This window comes from Triturus cristatus, chromosome 9, assembly GCF_964204655.1.
Source record: "Triturus cristatus chromosome 9, aTriCri1.1, whole genome shotgun sequence".
Lineage (NCBI taxonomy): Eukaryota > Metazoa > Chordata > Amphibia > Caudata > Salamandridae > Triturus > Triturus cristatus.
This window is the reverse complement of record NC_140592.1, coordinates 1,058,359,830-1,058,375,982: the sequence shown is the minus strand read 5'-3', so window position 1 is coordinate 1,058,375,982 and position 16,153 is coordinate 1,058,359,830. Positions and strand designations below refer to the sequence as shown.

Below are 16,153 nucleotides of genomic sequence, written 5' to 3'. Positions count from 1 at the left end.
GTTTCGGTGGGGCTTACACAGAACATAGATTTGCGGTCGTTCCCTCCCATTGTCCAGTCAGATCCACGTATCTTCCTAATGGGTCTGACCAGGATTTCCCAGGTATGTAAGGGAACGCTTTCCTACCCAGCACTCCCACCCCTCTAAAGCCTGCGGTGTATCTCGCATGTGCCAAAAGGGTATAGCCATACCTGTCTAAGGCCCTACAATGATGCCCTAAGAGGTGGGTTTCCTGTAATAGGACAATATCTGGTGCGTATTTTTTAATAAATTGCATGGCTATTGTCCGTTTCATCTTTCCATTTAGGTCATTGACATTCCATGTTCACAATTTCATTGTTTGTGTCCGGTGGCTAGTCATTGGTCATAGGAATGCGCATCTTCAATGTGCGGATCGCTCTGTCCATCCACTGAAGTTCGCCGCTGGGTCCTAGCACTGATAATTTTATGGTCCTGTCATTTGGCCTAACATCTGCACCACACATTTACCCCTCATTACTGGCATTTCTGAGGTCTCACAGTTGAGGTCAGCAGGAGTGCATGTATTTCTGTATTTGAGCAACTGGCTAGTAAAGTCTGGTTTTCCGGCGCAGGTCAAGGAACGTTTTAAACTCGCAACTTGGGGTTTACACTCAACTCGCAGAAATTCCCATACACTGACCTTCATAGGGCTGATACTTGATGCGACCCTTATGAAGAAGATTCATCCTCCCCAGTGGAATGCAGATATTCAGGGTATGATGCTGATGTTTCTGACTTGGACACAGTTCCCCGCTCTGCCAGACCTGGGCACACTTGGTCTGATGGCCTTATGCATCCGGTTGGTGCCTCATGGTGGATGGCTGTTGAGATCTCTTCAGTAGTGCCCGAGTAGGCAATGGCTTCAACATTAGGGGTGCCTTTCAGCTCTGGCGCAGATCTTCGAATTATTCCATTCAGATCTGCACCAGTGAATGTGTCCGTCCAACCTGTTCTTGGGTCATCCCTTCATTCCTCTGTAGGCATAGGCTACAGTGACCAAGGACACCTCCTACTAGGCTGAGGCACCCAAATGTACAAATGTAGAATATCACTCATGAAGATGAGTCTAATAGCAAGTCAGTAGCCATGTTGGCCGTCGTATTCACTTTCTGATAAACTTGACTACATAGAGTTACTGAAATACAAGTGCTTGCTATTCAACATCCTAATTGCAAATACGTAAGGACAAGGTGGTCTTGAGAACAAACTCGAAATTCACTCTAGGGAAGTTTAGTTTCCTTGTAAATCAATCCACCCAGATACCATGTTTTTTTCAAAACCCTTCAATATCAGCAGAAAAGGCACTGCACACAGTGAATGTTAGAGTGGGAAGTTGTTTAGAAAAACACAACACATTTTTGTGGCCTGCTCTCATCAGAATAGGTAATTGTGCCGGATATACAGGACACCATTACAAAATGGATTTCTTCAAAAATCTAATTTTATTATTTAGTGGGAAGAACGTTGGTGGAAAAACTTGAGCATGCTCATCAAGGAGCAAGGCAGTTAATTGTGGCTTACCTGGCAAATCTTCAATTACTGATGTATCACAACTACATGGGCTTCGGTGCACATATTTATTAAAAATTATTGTGCAGATGGTCAATTAAGAAAACTGTATTAAAGCATTTGTTGGGGTCTACTCAATATTTACACTCTTCGACATAAAGAGAAGTACTGTGCAGGGCGTGTAAATCAATAATAGTCTCATGCTGCTGAAATAACTTGCATACTGACCTTTAACTGTTGTTTTACGTCTTGAAACTCTTTTTTTATTCACACGCTGTCACCTCAAATCAGGATTAACCTATAAATGTGAATGTTGCTGTGGGAACAACTTGAAACCCACTTGTGTTTTTTATCCACCATCAGTGCTGAAAATTTGCAAGCCTGCACTTGGTACAGATTGCAATTGGGGAGGTGGGGTTGTGGGCGTAGGGATTTTCTGCAGGATGCAAGAAAAGTCTGAGGTAATGCTGCATAAGGATCCTGTAGTAGGTCTTTGCATCTGACTGTAGCCTTTCAAACGGGTACCGCTTTTGTGGTGCCCTCGGGCTTATAGGATTGCAGGTGATGGGGAGTAATAACTGGGCAGCACACATATAACAGCCACAATTCTGGGCAGCATAACTTTCGGCACGCAATGTGAACTACGTACTGAGTGGCAATACCCTGAGCAAGGAGTGGAAGGGGCAGCCAATCATGCCCAAGATAAGAGGTGGATGGGAGCCCCTGTGGTAAGCCATGACAATGCAGTCTTTCTGCTTGCCTGGTGAAGGGGGGTTATGAATATGTAATGTTATATTGATTTGTATAGTGTACTAATCTTCCTAGAGGGTATCTAGGTGCTTGGTCAGGTGTGTAGGTGTAAGGGGTAGTGCATAAAAGAAGGCTTTTGGACGGGAATGCCCCTTTTGTGGTGTACAATCGTGTTCTCTGCCCTGCCCTGAGTGTCTGACAGTGAGTATCTTTATCCTGGTTTTTGATTTTTGGCTTCGGCCTCATGCTAAAATAGTATGTGCAAGAAGACCTAGACCATGCATTTTCCATTCTGGAAGTACCTGTCCTGATCATGTGCATAAGAGGAGGTCAGATTGTTTTCCCAAAAGAGTGGAAGTGTATTGCTGACATTTCTGAAGCTGTAGGGAGGAAACCTAGACACAGAAGTGGGGAAAGAGCAGATGCTGATTAGTCTGAGTGCTGCTGTTTGGTAAAATGGGAGGGTGAAATGCAATTTGTTGTTCAGGGTGAGAAGGGCCCTTTCTGTAAGGCCCAATTTTTGTCTCATTTCCGATTACTGTTCAGTGTGGCTGTTGAGAACCTGGCACTGCTTACACCTCTTTGTCCCTCTGTTGGGGGGAATGCCCTGCTGTGAGGAGTATTACTGTACACTAGCTGTGTCTGGAAAACCACTTGGAGAGGACAAAGAAAGAACAACACTAAACCGGTTCTAACTTGATGCCACTACAAAATCAAAGAGGGTTTCAACATTTCAAGTGTCTACAAAAGGATATAAGGATTTGTAACAATGTGCACAGAAATATTTCATATCAAATTACGTACAAAAGATTCCTATATATCCTGTTGTCATCCTGAAGACTGTAGTGTGACAGTCTTCTTCTTAGCTCCTGAAACCTGCGTCAGTATCTTTTTATATTATATGACCATCAGGATACATTAACCAGGTTGAAATTGCAAAAGTGTATCGCATACAGATTTGTAGTGGCTGAGGTTTTTTTTTCTTTCTTTCTTTCTTCAAACACTATAAAGGTTTGGTAACATAGGTCGAGTAATGATAACAAGCACTGTGGGCAAATGGCAGATTGTTTGAGTCTGAATGTTGGTATGAGTGACGAATGAGAAAGGTTTCCGTGGGGAATGATATATATTTGAGGAAAAGGTATGTTCTCACCTGGTACATCTGTTGTTACCGGGCAGGGTCAACCCCGCTTTTGGAGGGACACTACGGTGTAAATTTGATGTATTTCTGGATCCTGGTGAAGGTTAAAATGTCTATGGGTGACTGACGTCCCGTATGACTTTTAATATGCCAGGTGTCACCAAAGATTAAAAGCCAGTATATCACCAATAAACGTTTTTAACCTTCATCATGATCCCGAAATAGAACATCAACTTTACACCAAAGTATTCCACAACCCCCCTCCCAAAGTGAGGTTGAGCCCAACTGGTAATAACAGATTTACCTGGCGAAGACCTGATGATGAAGTATGACGCATAGAAATATGTGGGTGCAAATCTGTTAATAAAAAGAGAAAATTTACCTCTCTAAGACCTGGAAATATGAGTGGCTAAATTCGTTTTTGGAGGAGTCCTTTCCTTTATAGTTGTAGGTCTCACTCACTTCACCAAATCCTATAGCTTTTCTTTCTACCAAGATAAAACCCAAGCTGACACCTACTTTAGCGGCCTTTAATTAAGACTTCTAATTTTTAGCTTTTTCACAATGAATGGTTTATTCCGTCTGCCCCTAGTGAGAACCAAATTAAAAGACTTTACCTGTAGCATACAGGGCAGGTTAGGTTAGGTTATGAGTATATGTAAATCGCACTATCTCCAAAGTGGGTATCCTGGCGTTGAGCAAGTGTGTGCGCCTAGCATTGCCTGTGGTAGGATGGTTCATTGAAAAGCCAGGTCTTCAACTTCTTGCGAAATTCAACAAGAGAGGAGCAGGAGGCAGCTCTGATGTCGTGTGGGAGTCTGTTCCATGCTTTAATAGAGATGTAAGAGAATGCCCTTCCTCCTGATCTGGTTCTGTGTATGCGTGAAATGTGTGCAAGTAGGAGTCCTGTGGAGCAGAGGTGTCTGGGTGGTTGGCGGAAGGAGAAGCAACTGTTTAGGTAGGTGGGGTCTAAATTGTGTGGTGCCTTGAATATGTGTTTGACAGTTTGGAATGAGCACATTTGTGTATAGGGAGCCATTGGATCTCCCTGAAATGTGGTGTGATTGAGTTCTGTGTGGGAGGTTGAGGATGAGTTTGGCTGCTGAGTTCTGGATGGTTTGTAATCTAATAAGTTGCTTGGTGATCCCCAGCGTAGAGGGTGTTCCTGTAATCCTCTTTGCTGGTGATAGGGCACCAGTGACCCTTTTTCTTGTGGTGCTTGGGAGACATTTGAAGATGTTCCTCAGAGTGTGGAAGCAGGATGCAGTGACAGCGTTGACTTTTGCGGTCATGTGCAGTTTGCTGTTGATGATTATTCTAAGGTTGCTTGTGTGGGTGCTGGGTGTAGGTGCGAGTTAAGCCAGCCATCAGTTGGAGTCCCTTGGTGAGGTGTTATTGGCAAAGATCTCTACTTCTATCTTGTCGGTGAGACAGTCTCATTCATCCAGTTAGCGACTTTGGTCATACAGGAGGTGAACTTATTTCTTGTTTTGTGAGTCTTATCTGAGAGGGAGAGTATGAATTGTGTGTTATTGATGCCAGAGTGGATGTCTGTGTGCTGCAGATGACATTGGACAGAGGGATCATGTCTGTGTTGAAGAGGGTGGGGCAGAGCAATGAACCTTGAGGCTTTTCACAGATGAGTTTGCGGGCTTTCGAAGAGGAAGGTGCCATGCTGTGACAGCTTGCAGTCTAACCGTTAAGATGGAGCAGATCCAGTGGAAAGCGGGTTCGTAGATGCCAATCTCTTGCAGGTGCCTGATGAGGATGGGGTGTGAGACTGTGTCAAATGCTGCAAATAGGTCTGGGAGAATAAGAACTGCTGTGTTTCCTCTGTCAAGGATCATACAGATGTCATATGTGGCTGCAGTGAGTGCTGTTTCTGTTCTGTGGTTTGGCCTGAATCTAGACTATGTGGCATCAAGGAGCTGGTGGATGCTAAGCTGGTCTGTGAGGCGCCCGTTCATTAGTTTTTTAAAGATCTTTGTCTGGTATGATAGGAGGGAGATGGGTTTCCAGTTGTAAAGCGTGGCTGGGTCAGTGGATGGTTTCTTGAGCTGGGGCATGACTGTAGTATGTTTCCAGGTGTCCGCAAATGGAGGCATTAAGAACGGGTGTGTGCTTCCTTGATCTGTAGCACTCCTTTGGTGAGTTTGTGGTAGGGGAAAGGGTCAGATAGGGTCCACGAGTTGATGGTCTTCATGCTATCGATGATGGTGACGGGCCACTAGGTCAGGGCTCATTCCTCGGCTGTGATGGGACGTTGATGATGTCCGATTGAGGGTCGAAGATGAGGTATATGGAGGGGATTTTGTTACAGAAGTATTCCCAGAGCTTGTTGAAAAGGTCTTGTGAGGGGGTAATGTTGCTGGAGGTGGCATGATTCGCAGTGAAATCTTTGATGTTAGCAAAGATTTCCTTGCTGTGGTTACTGCGGTCGTTGCTATGATCTTGAAGGCTGTGCCCTTGGTGTTCTATATCTGTTTGTGGGAGCGGCTTATACCTGATTTAAAGATGTCTTTATCTGTGGTGTCTTTTTTTTTTTTTTTTTTTTTTTTTTTTTGAAACCGTTTATTGCAATCTCAAGTATATACAAGTATGGGCCTACAACCTTCCGGCCGGCCGCTAGAGTGACAGGAGCACCTGACAAACTTACAACAGGGCACTTGGCGTTACAGAGAAGCAAATCAGGAGACGTCAACAACGTGGGCCACATGACTCGAAGCCCACAATACGGTTTCATTTTATACACACGCAACAACATAGAAAAACACACCCGCAAGGCAACCCGCAATCGAAGGTAATCACACGTGCTCCTCGAATGAGGGACCCCGACCATCCACAGGAATCTGAAGAGGGGAAAGGGAAACAAGTCCAGGACTGGGGGAACTCTGTGCCCGGGACTGGGGGAGGGGGTCAACTAGGGGGACGGAGCCGGTGAGGCAGCAGGCAGCAGTGGTGGCTCGCAAATACCCCTGCGGTAGGCGTTCCAGGGGCCCCATATTTTCACCCACGCCCCAGGCTTGCCCCTCGCCACATACACCACCTTTTCTCGGAACATGCACCAATCCATATGTTCTTTCCAGGCCGACACCGCCGGGGGCCGCTGGGATCCCCACAGTTGAGCGATGTCACGCTTAGCTATCATATATCCCAGAGTCACCCATCGCGTCTGCGGAACCGAGTAATCAGTTGGTTCCCACACATTCAGCAAGCATCTCCTCGCTTCAGGCAACAGTGCGACATGTGTAACCAGACGCAGGACCTCATGCACACCACGCCAGAATCGCTCCACCTTCGGGCATTCCCACAAAATATGTAAAAAAGTCGCCAAAGCACCACACCCACGCTTACACAACCCATCCTCAGCATAACCCATACGCAGAAGCCTTGGCCCCGTCATGTAAACCCGGTGGAGTATCTTAAGCTGGACGAAGCGAAGGCGAGCCGGTATGGCCACCTCCTTCGGAGAGGCCACCGCGGAAATCCAGTCTTCGTCGTCCAACTCCAGCCCGTCGGCAACCCACGCCTCACGGAGGCCGGTCAGCAGGCCCGAGCGGTCATTAATCAATTTTTTGTAAATGAGGGAGATCGTGCTATCCGGAACGTGGCCATCCAGCACTCTATCCTCCAGGGGGGAAGACTCCGGGATGGAGGCGGCGTCTGGGAAGACGGAGCCCATCGCATGACGGACCTGCAAGTACCGAAAGTATTCACTGCCCTGCAGCTGAAACTCCGTCTGCAACGTCTCGAATGTTTTAAATCCCCCTCTCGTCCAGAGGTCCCCCACTTTACTGATGCCAATCGTGTCCCACTTCTCGAAGCCCTTCGAGGTCCACAGGGAGCCCAACCGCTGAGGCGCATACAACGGCGACGCCCGGGTCAAACGGTCCTTCCACCCCATAGCTGCATTGGCCGCGTGCCACACCCGCACCATGACACGCGTGGGCCCCGTCAAGCGGGGATCCGGCGCGCCAGAGTAGAGTGCTCGATTGTAGTCGCCACCGGGCAGGAGCATCTTGTCCATTTCAAATGCCGGGTTCAAGGCGGGCCCATAGAGGCCGTGATTAATTGCAGCTAGCTGGGAGGCCCAGTAATACCGCTTGATGTCCGGGAGGGCAATCCCCCCGTCATACCACGGGAGCGTCAACTTCGCCAGGGCTATACGCGGCCTCCCGTCCCAGAACAGGCGGCGCTGTAGACTCTCCACCTCACGGAAGTAGCGCGCCGGGACTAGGTCCATAGTGTTCTGGAGAGCGTACAGGAAGCGCGGCAACGACATCATCTTAAACAATGCCGCCCGGCCGAGCGGCGAAAGCGGCAGGCGCCGCCAGCGCGCGACGTCCTCCTTCAAGCGCTGGAGGGGGGGAAGCAAGTTTCGCTCGTAGCGGGCCGCCGGGTCCAGCGTGATATAGACGCCCAGGTACCGAAACCCCTGCGAGGCAATCTGGATCGGACATCCCCGCGGGAGGACGGGAGCCTCCCCGGAAAGCACATAGACACACGATTTAGCCCAGTTGATGACGAGGCCTGAGTTACGGCCGAAGGAGCGCAGGACATCAACCAGGACAATCAGTGATTTGCGCGGGGAGGCTAGGTACAAAAGGATATCGTCAGCGTAGAGGGACACGCGGTCCTCATACTCAGGGGTCCAACGGAGACCACGGATGGAAGGGTGCCACCGTAGCCACTCCGCCAGGGGTTCCAAGGCCAATGCAAACAGGAGCGGCGACAAGGGACAACCCTGTCGCGTGCCCCGTCCCAGCGCGAACGGGGACGAGACTCGCCCATTTACTACCACCTGCGCTAACGGGCCCGAGTACAACAATTTGACCCAGCTGATGAATCCCGGTCCAAATCCGAATTTCGCCAGCATCGCCCAAATGTATGGCCATTCGAGCGTGTCAAACGCCATGGTGGCGTCTAAGGACGCCAAGATGGCCGGCTCCCGCACAAACGGAACACGCGCGAGCACCCCGTGCAAGCGCCGCAGATTGAGGGCCGTGTTGCGATGGGGGATAAAGCCAGACTGGTCTTGGTGGACCAAATCGCCCACCACGCCGACCAGCCGGTTGGCAAGCACCTTGGCAAGGATTTTGGGCTCCGCATTCAAGAGCGAGATAGGCCGATAGGAGGTAACCCGGTCTCGGGGTTTCCCCTCCTTGTGGATCACCACGATTGTAGCCAGACGTTGGTCCGGCGGGAGGGAGCCCCGCGAGTGGGCCGCAAGGAACATCGCGCGGATGTGGGGTGCCAGTACGTCCGGTCGCAGCTTATACAACTCGATAGTGATGCCGTTCGGGCCCATGGCCTTGCCAGATGCAACCGAGCGTATAGCGAGGGCAATTTCGTCCGAGGTAGGAGCAGCATCCAAAGACTCCCTGTCCTCCACCGAAAGGGAGGGCAGCGCGATGTCTCGAAGCAGGGCATGAGAATCCGCCTCCGAGCAGGGAGAGACCGGGGAATACACCTCGCGGAAATAATCCGCGAAGCAAGAGACAATGTCTTCTGGCTCGGTGACACGTACACCATCCATCCTCTCAATCAGCGGAACCACCCGACTCGCTCTCTCCTTTTTGTCCAACCACGCAATCAATTTACCAGCCTTATCACCCACATCATACAGTCGCCCCTGCTGCTCTCTGCTGAGGCCCCTGGCTGCCTCCGTGACGAGGGCCCTATAGGCCGCTTGCTTAAGGTGCAAAACATGCAGTGCAGCATCCGTCACCCCACTCCCCAAATCACCCTCCAGTTCAGTAATTTCGGCCTCCACTCGGGTCACCTCCTCCTGCTCGCGCCTCCGGGCATGGGATATGAAGGAGAGGGCCTCCCCCCTAATAACTGTCTTGAAGGCCTCCCAAAGGGAGATAGCCGAAGGGACAGACCCCACATTCTCCTCGAAATACCGCTGCAAGGATTTAATCAGGTCAGCGCGAATAGTGGGGTCGCGCAGATACCAGGCATTGATTGGAGCTACCCTGCCCTCCCCCCTCGGGAGGACACCAAAGTGCAACAGGAGCGGGGAGTGATCTGAAATACCCCGCGCCAGATGGCGCACCTCTCCCACCCTCCCAGCATAGGCCGCAGGGACAAGGATATGATCAAGCCGCGAGAGGCTACCATGGGCACCCGAATGGAAGGTGTATTGCAGCTGCGTGGGATGTTTTAAGCGCCAGCAGTCCACCAATCCCAATGTATCTAAAAGGCCGGACAGCCATGCCTGCGCCCGGGGGAGGTCCCTAGGGGGGTGACGATCCATAGTCCCAGAAACCACCGCATTGAAATCCCCCCCAACCACCAGAAGCCCCCCCGGAAGGTCAAGGAGGAGGCGCCCCAGGTCCGCAAAAGTGGTAGACTGTAGCCCCGGTGGGACATACACTGAAACAAAGACAACCACTTTGCCCTCCATTCTCCCCACGAGGCAGTGTAGCGTCCCCTCTCATCATGGCGCACCTCATCTATTTCCAGCGGGAGCGAGTTCTTAACCATGATGCCCACTCCCCGCGAGCCAGACGTGAAGCCCGAGTGGGCCACCAAACGATAGCCACGCCGATTCATGGCAAAGAAGGAATTACCAATAAGGTGTGTCTCCTGCAGAAAGACTACATGTGGCGAAATTCGTTTCAGATACTGCAGGACCACACCTCGCTTAATCCTGTCCCCCAGTCCATTAACGTTCCAAGACAAAGTCAAGTCCCTACCCCCCATCACATACAGAAGCCATCACTCGTCCCCCCGAGAGCACATCAAAAACACCAATACAGTAAAGGGTTTGCCTTGCGGTAAAAACGAACAACACCCCACCCCAACCCACCCGTCCCAACAGAACTCCCCCCTCCCTGCACCCCTGCATGAGCCCGAACAGCCCCCCCAAAGTGCAGTGTGCCTGTCGCCCCATAGATGAAAACACTAACTAGTCCCCCAGAGGAGGAGGGAAAGCCCCCAAGAGACCCCGTACGACCTCCACGGGAGGGGAACTTACACAATCAGTCAATGATGACAATAATATTGTCCAGAGCAAGGCCTGCTATTAGTCCCTCAGTCCTGATCCGGCAAGCCCTCCCCACCAACCGCGCCCCCCCCACCCCCCCGGCCCCGATCCCCGGGCAAAGTGTCCAACCAGTCCCCGGCCGCCTCGGGACGATCAAAAAAGTGCGTGCGGCCATCCACCTCTACCCTCAACTTCGCTGGAAAAAGCATCGCATACTTGAGGTTCAGGTCCCGTAGGCGACGTTTGACTCCGAGAAAACTCAGTCTCTGCTTCTGGACCGCCGGAGTAAAATCAGGATAGAAGTTTACATCCATATTGTCGAGTCTAACCGGTCCTTGTTGCCTAGAAGTCTGCAGGATAGCGTCTCTGTCCCGAAAGTTGAAGATCCGGGCAATGAGAGGCCTCGGAGGGGCTCCGATCTTAGGTCTCCCTCCGGGGACCCTGTGGGCACGTTCCACAGCGAAGAGTTTACTCAGCCCCCGGGGCTGGAGACGGGTGAGGATCAGGTCCTCCACAAACAGATCCGCCGCCTCCTCCTCACGTCCCTCCGGCACCCCGACAATGCGAACATTGTTCCTCCGGGCCCGACCCTCGGAATCTTCCAGTCGACGATCCATCAGGGCGCTCGCCTGGCCCAGTCGGCGCACCTCCTTTTGGAGGGCCGCCACGTCCGTTGTGAGGCCCGAGGTGGTGTGGGCCAAAGAGTCGACCCGGTCATTCGTCTTGGACAGATCGGCCCTCACCAGGCCCACATCCACGAGGACCGAGTCAATCTTTTGCGCCAGAGTGTCAAAGCGCTGGTCGACTGAGGCCTTCATCTCGGCGATGGCGCCCATGACGTCCCGGAGGGTCAGATCCGCGGGCAAAGCAGGAGCATCAGTCGGGCCAACAGGGGACCTACGCGGCGCCTCTGGAGATCCCTTCTGGAGGGTGTAGCGGTCCATGCTGTTAGACTTAGGGGCTGCGCCACGGCGGGTCGATTTCACCTTTGCCCGGTCGCCATCTTGTTTCGTGGACATGGCTCCAGTCCCCAACTCGTGCCAATCTCCTTGAAAGGGGCTGACAGACCGGTTCACGGGCTCCGGGGGAGGGCGACCACAGCTCCGAAGGGCAGATCACAGCTGGCGGGCCGGCAGGGCACCCCGATGAAGTCACACCACCGCACGCCGCCTCGCGACCCTACCTCGCTTGGCAGCAAGGAGGGCGCGAAAGCGAAAGTGAAAGCGCGGGGTACGCGAATCGCCCAGCCTCGCCCGCCGCTGTTGTTCACTTTGTCTCCGGATCGCCCCACAACTCCAATCCGGGGGGCCGGCGTGGAGAAGGCCGCAAACCTCAATGGATGCTCCCGCCGGTGTCCGAGGTCCGATTTGGAAACGGAAAACGGATGGCACCTCAGCTCGGCCTCACGAACACAGTCCCCTCGTCAAGGACAGGATATAGTCAGGATTTATACAGGAGGTCGCGGAGGTCCTCGGGAGCCTCGCACCTACGCGGCCATCTTGGTTGCGCGCTAGGCTCCTCCCTATCTGTGGTGTCTTGACTTGTTCTCCATTTGTGCTTCAGTTGCTTACAGTGACGTTTCATCAGCCTACGTTCCTCTGTATACCAACTGACCTGTGGTCTGGCTCTTGCCATTGGGTAGTACTTGAAGGGAGCCAGAATATCGGAACATGCAGTGGTCCAGCTGGTGACGTTCTTGATGGCTTTTGGTGTGTTGCTGGTGCGCTGGAGCCAGTATGCAGAGAGGGCGGAAGCCCACTCCTCTTCTGTGATGCTTCTCCACCTGTGTCAGGCAGTTCCATTGAGGGCTAGTCTCTGGTGGTGGGGGATGGGTATGCTGAAACTGACGAGGGTGGAGTCTGTCCAGGGTGTAGTTGCTGGCTTGTCAACTGGGATGTTGCTGATTGAGAAGAAAATCGGGTCCAATAGGTAGGTGTCTGGCAATGTGAATGGGTTCGGTAACGTGCTGGGTGAGGCCAAGGCTTCCGAGGTTTCAAGAAGGGCCTTAAGAGTTTGGGTCAAAGAGGTCTTCTAGGTGAAAGTTAAGGTCTCCAAGGATGATGTAGGTGCTGTCGTTGATGAGTGGTGCAACGAAATCCATGATGTAACTGGCGAAAAAGTTATGGGTACTGGTGATCTGTCTACGAGGGTCTGTTGAGGGAGATGTTAGCTGTGATGCTTATCTTGATCGTGAAGTGTTCCTTGTAACTGGTAGGGTTATCAGTGTAGGTGATGCCGCTGATGATATTTTTTAATCTGATAGAGACTCCAACTCCAGACTTGTTTTGACAGAACTAATAAGAACTCCCGGAATACAGCTGAGTCCACCGTGTTTGTATTATTCCTTCCATGGTGTGGATAAGTCACCGGTGATGAAGCATGTCACAATATAAGTTGGTGAGGTGACCTATCCAGATATCTTTGATACCTGTAGACTTTTGGAAGGGGCCCAATAGCAGTTTCTCTTACCAGTTCCTAGCATTTATAATAATGTATATGTTTTAATGGAGGTTGTGCTAGGGTGATAACCTCTAACTCTCCATTGGTGTGTATTGACTATAGGCACTTTCCAGTGTCCTGGGGAATATGGGTCACTGACCTGTAATAAAAACAATGTATGTCAGGGTCCTTCTTAAGAGAGACATACATAGGATGGCTACTTTAGTGCATGGCTTTGGTGGTAGAGTTGTGAATATTAGTTTCTGATTGTAATGGAGAAAGAATAAAGGCATTACGGAGGATGAAGATCTTATGGTTATGCATAGCTTGAGGCAAAGAGGGACTAGTGGACAATGCACATATTCTTTACAGCATTTCATTTTGTGGGGGTCTCTAGTTTTAGTAGAACAATCCTGCAGATTGCTGTGTTCTGGTCAGCATCGTTGTACTGTACTACCTCCAGGCTTCTAGCTACTCGCTCTAGCCCCGCCCATTGGTTGCTTTGTTGTCACTGTCATTTGCTTGCTTTTTATTTAATAGCTTCTCTTCCTCTTCTTGTATTTGTCTCTCCCCTGTGGCACAGCTGCTTTACCATAATTTTGTTTGGATGACATTTATCCTTCCACTGCTCACATTTAGTTAACTACTTTTTCCTATTGTCACTCCATGTGAGTGCATGTGTTTTGTTTCTGTCTGCAATGTGTTTTCTTGTTGTTGCAAATAACATTAACTCACCACTTCTATATTTTCTTTTAATCTTTTGTTTTCTTTCTCCCTTTCTTGAATCTATCTTGCACGTACTAGTTCCTGTATTGCTCTGTTCGATCCCACTGTACTCAATTGCTTTTCCGCCCACATTATTTTATCCCTAGTTCCTTCTCCCCCGTTCATTTCTCGCATAACAATTACTTTCATTCTCCCTCCCCGGTCCCAGCGTCTCCACATATTCAATCACCTTCTTGCTTTGTTTAACCTTTACTTGCCATCTCCCTCCCTTTTCATTAGCTCGGTATCCTAAGTAAAGGCTCCAAGTGCTGGTGCTCTGTCACATTTTAGTCTTGGAAAGTAAGCAGATTATCTTGTCTCCCAGCCTGTAGGAAACGCATCAAACTAAAAAAAATGTTAGTAGCCTAGAGTCAGTCATAAAAACAGTGATTTCAAAGAGTATTGATGTTTTGTGACTGTTCGATCGTTTGTTTGAAATGTTGCCAGGGAAGGAAGATGCCATTGTGTTTAGTTACTTTTAGCACTCCGTCCATCATCTTCTTGTGTTTGCTTTAGTTCCTGCTATGCTATTAATTCAACGTAATTAACACTTATATTAGCTTTGTGTACTAAACAAGGTGCACCCTTTCAAGACACTGAAATGCAGTGAGGTGACACTTTAAGAGTTTGTTTGCTTTTCTTCTTTTACAGGGTCTTGGAGAGATGCCAATCGAAACTCCCTCTGCAAAAGGTAGACGTTCTCATTATGGTAGCTTCCGGGGCATGAGGTCCTCCTCTACATCTAGGGATGGACTCAATGTTACTGAAAGGTGAGAATCTAATCAAACCTGTCATAAATCTGGTTATTCTCTTCTAGAGAATTTTTCCAGTCAGACCATGTGACTGTCTTACGAGAGGGTTCTTAATGACCTTTGACCATCTCATGAGTGAGTTCATAAAGCTACATCCAAAAATGCAAATTAAGATGCAAATTTGTTAGAAAACCTGGCTGTGAAAGGAATGTCAGTTAACTGTATTTCGGGCACAATTTAGATGTATTGAAATATTGTTTACCTGTATCCTCGTTAATTTTATCACGCAGCCCACATCTCAGATATCCACTGAGCTTCTATTGCCAACTCATGGGTTCTGAGTGATACTTCTTCCCCCAGATTCCTCACCTTATGAATATCCTTCAGGCATCAGACTAGTTCCTGCAACTTTTCCCAGCAATATCTCTCCTGCTGTGGTAGGCGGTGCCAGGAGGCCTAACCCACCCAGAATGTAATGGCACTGGGAGATTCAAGACACCGACTAATGCATCGATGACAGTTCCCGTTTTTCTAAGTCTTACTCACATGTGTCCTGATCACTCTAGTTGGTCCACTGATGAAATTCCTCCACTTTTGAAATTGACTAGGTCAAATGTTTCCTCATAATGTTTAAACCATACTATATATGCTTTACAAAGATGTCTTTACTAGTTCCATGTGACAGCTGGAACCAGGATACATCCGCCTGCAACTCCTGTTCCTCAATGCATCTGAAGACCTTCAGAGAATGGGAGGCCAAGTTCTTTTTGACCAAAGCCAGCCTAGCCTCCACAAAGCTGTCTCTGGTCCACTCATGTAAACGTGCATCCAATTGACAATAATAAATAAAAACTTTTTCTATGAATTGTATATATTCACACATGGGTTTTTCTCTTTTTCTCTTTTCTTCTTTCTCTTCTGCTTCTTCATTGAAAAAAAATGTCTCTATTATTTTTTCAAATTTCTCACATTAGAATGTTTTTTTAGGCCTTTAAAAATTGGATGCACATATTGTGTCAACTTGAGCCCTTGTTTGGATTCCATTATTGTTTGCCCCTGGTTCAGGTTTTCCGGGCTGCCCCTGTTGTTGACAATCCACTCACGTAAGACACCATATAGAAAGCCATATCCCGGAGTTCTTGGCACAAATAACACAAAACATCCATAGTGAGGAAATGGTCCAGCTCAAGTTCAAAGACTTAATGCTGATCCCCAAGCCAGTCTCTTCTCTCCAAGTGAGCTGTTTTTTTTTTTTTTTTTTTTTTGACAACAAACTTTATTGGCACTTTTAAGGACACCGGGGAACTCGCCCCCATACAAGGTACCAATACGGATAGAAGAACAGTGAGAATTGGGCATCCCTGTTCAGCCCCCCCTGGTCTGCAGAACATCAGACCCACCAACCCCCCCCCTCCCGCACAGCACACCAACCCACAGTCCAGCATAAATAAGCAACATTTCCTATCAGCGTTTGCTCCACATTCTGGTTACCCTCCCTCCGCTCACAGGTCATGGGGTCTCGGAGGGGAAGCCCCCGGGGCTCTAATCAGTCTCTCTATTGGGTCCAATGTCGCTGCACCCTCCCGTACGGACAATGCGATGCCCCGATACCGCGCCCATCTCTTCCAGACTTTACCATGCTTGTTCGGACAACCCCTGGCCAAGAATACCGCCTCTTCCGCGGACATGCAGCGATCTAACGCCTTCTTCCAGGCCAGAACCGGGGGCGGGGCAGAGGACTTCCAGTGTTGGGCAATATCTCGTTTGGCCAGCGTCAAACCCAGG

General features: G+C 49.7%; 1 protein-coding gene across 2 annotated transcripts in view; it reads left to right on the top strand.

Moving 5' to 3' along the window:
* Positions 1–16,153, top strand: part of TOGARAM1 (TOG array regulator of axonemal microtubules 1) — an 846,610-nt gene that overhangs the window by 664,563 nt on the left and 165,894 nt on the right. For both annotated transcript variants that reach the window (XR_014968891.1, XM_085626936.1), the window contains exon 18: positions 14,268–14,386. Coding sequence is in view for 1 of the 2 variants with exons in the window: in XM_085626936.1 (XP_085483062.1) it covers positions 14,268–14,386 (119 nt within the window). In the remaining variant the exon portion in view is untranslated. The remainder of the gene's footprint in view (positions 1–14,267; positions 14,387–16,153) is intronic.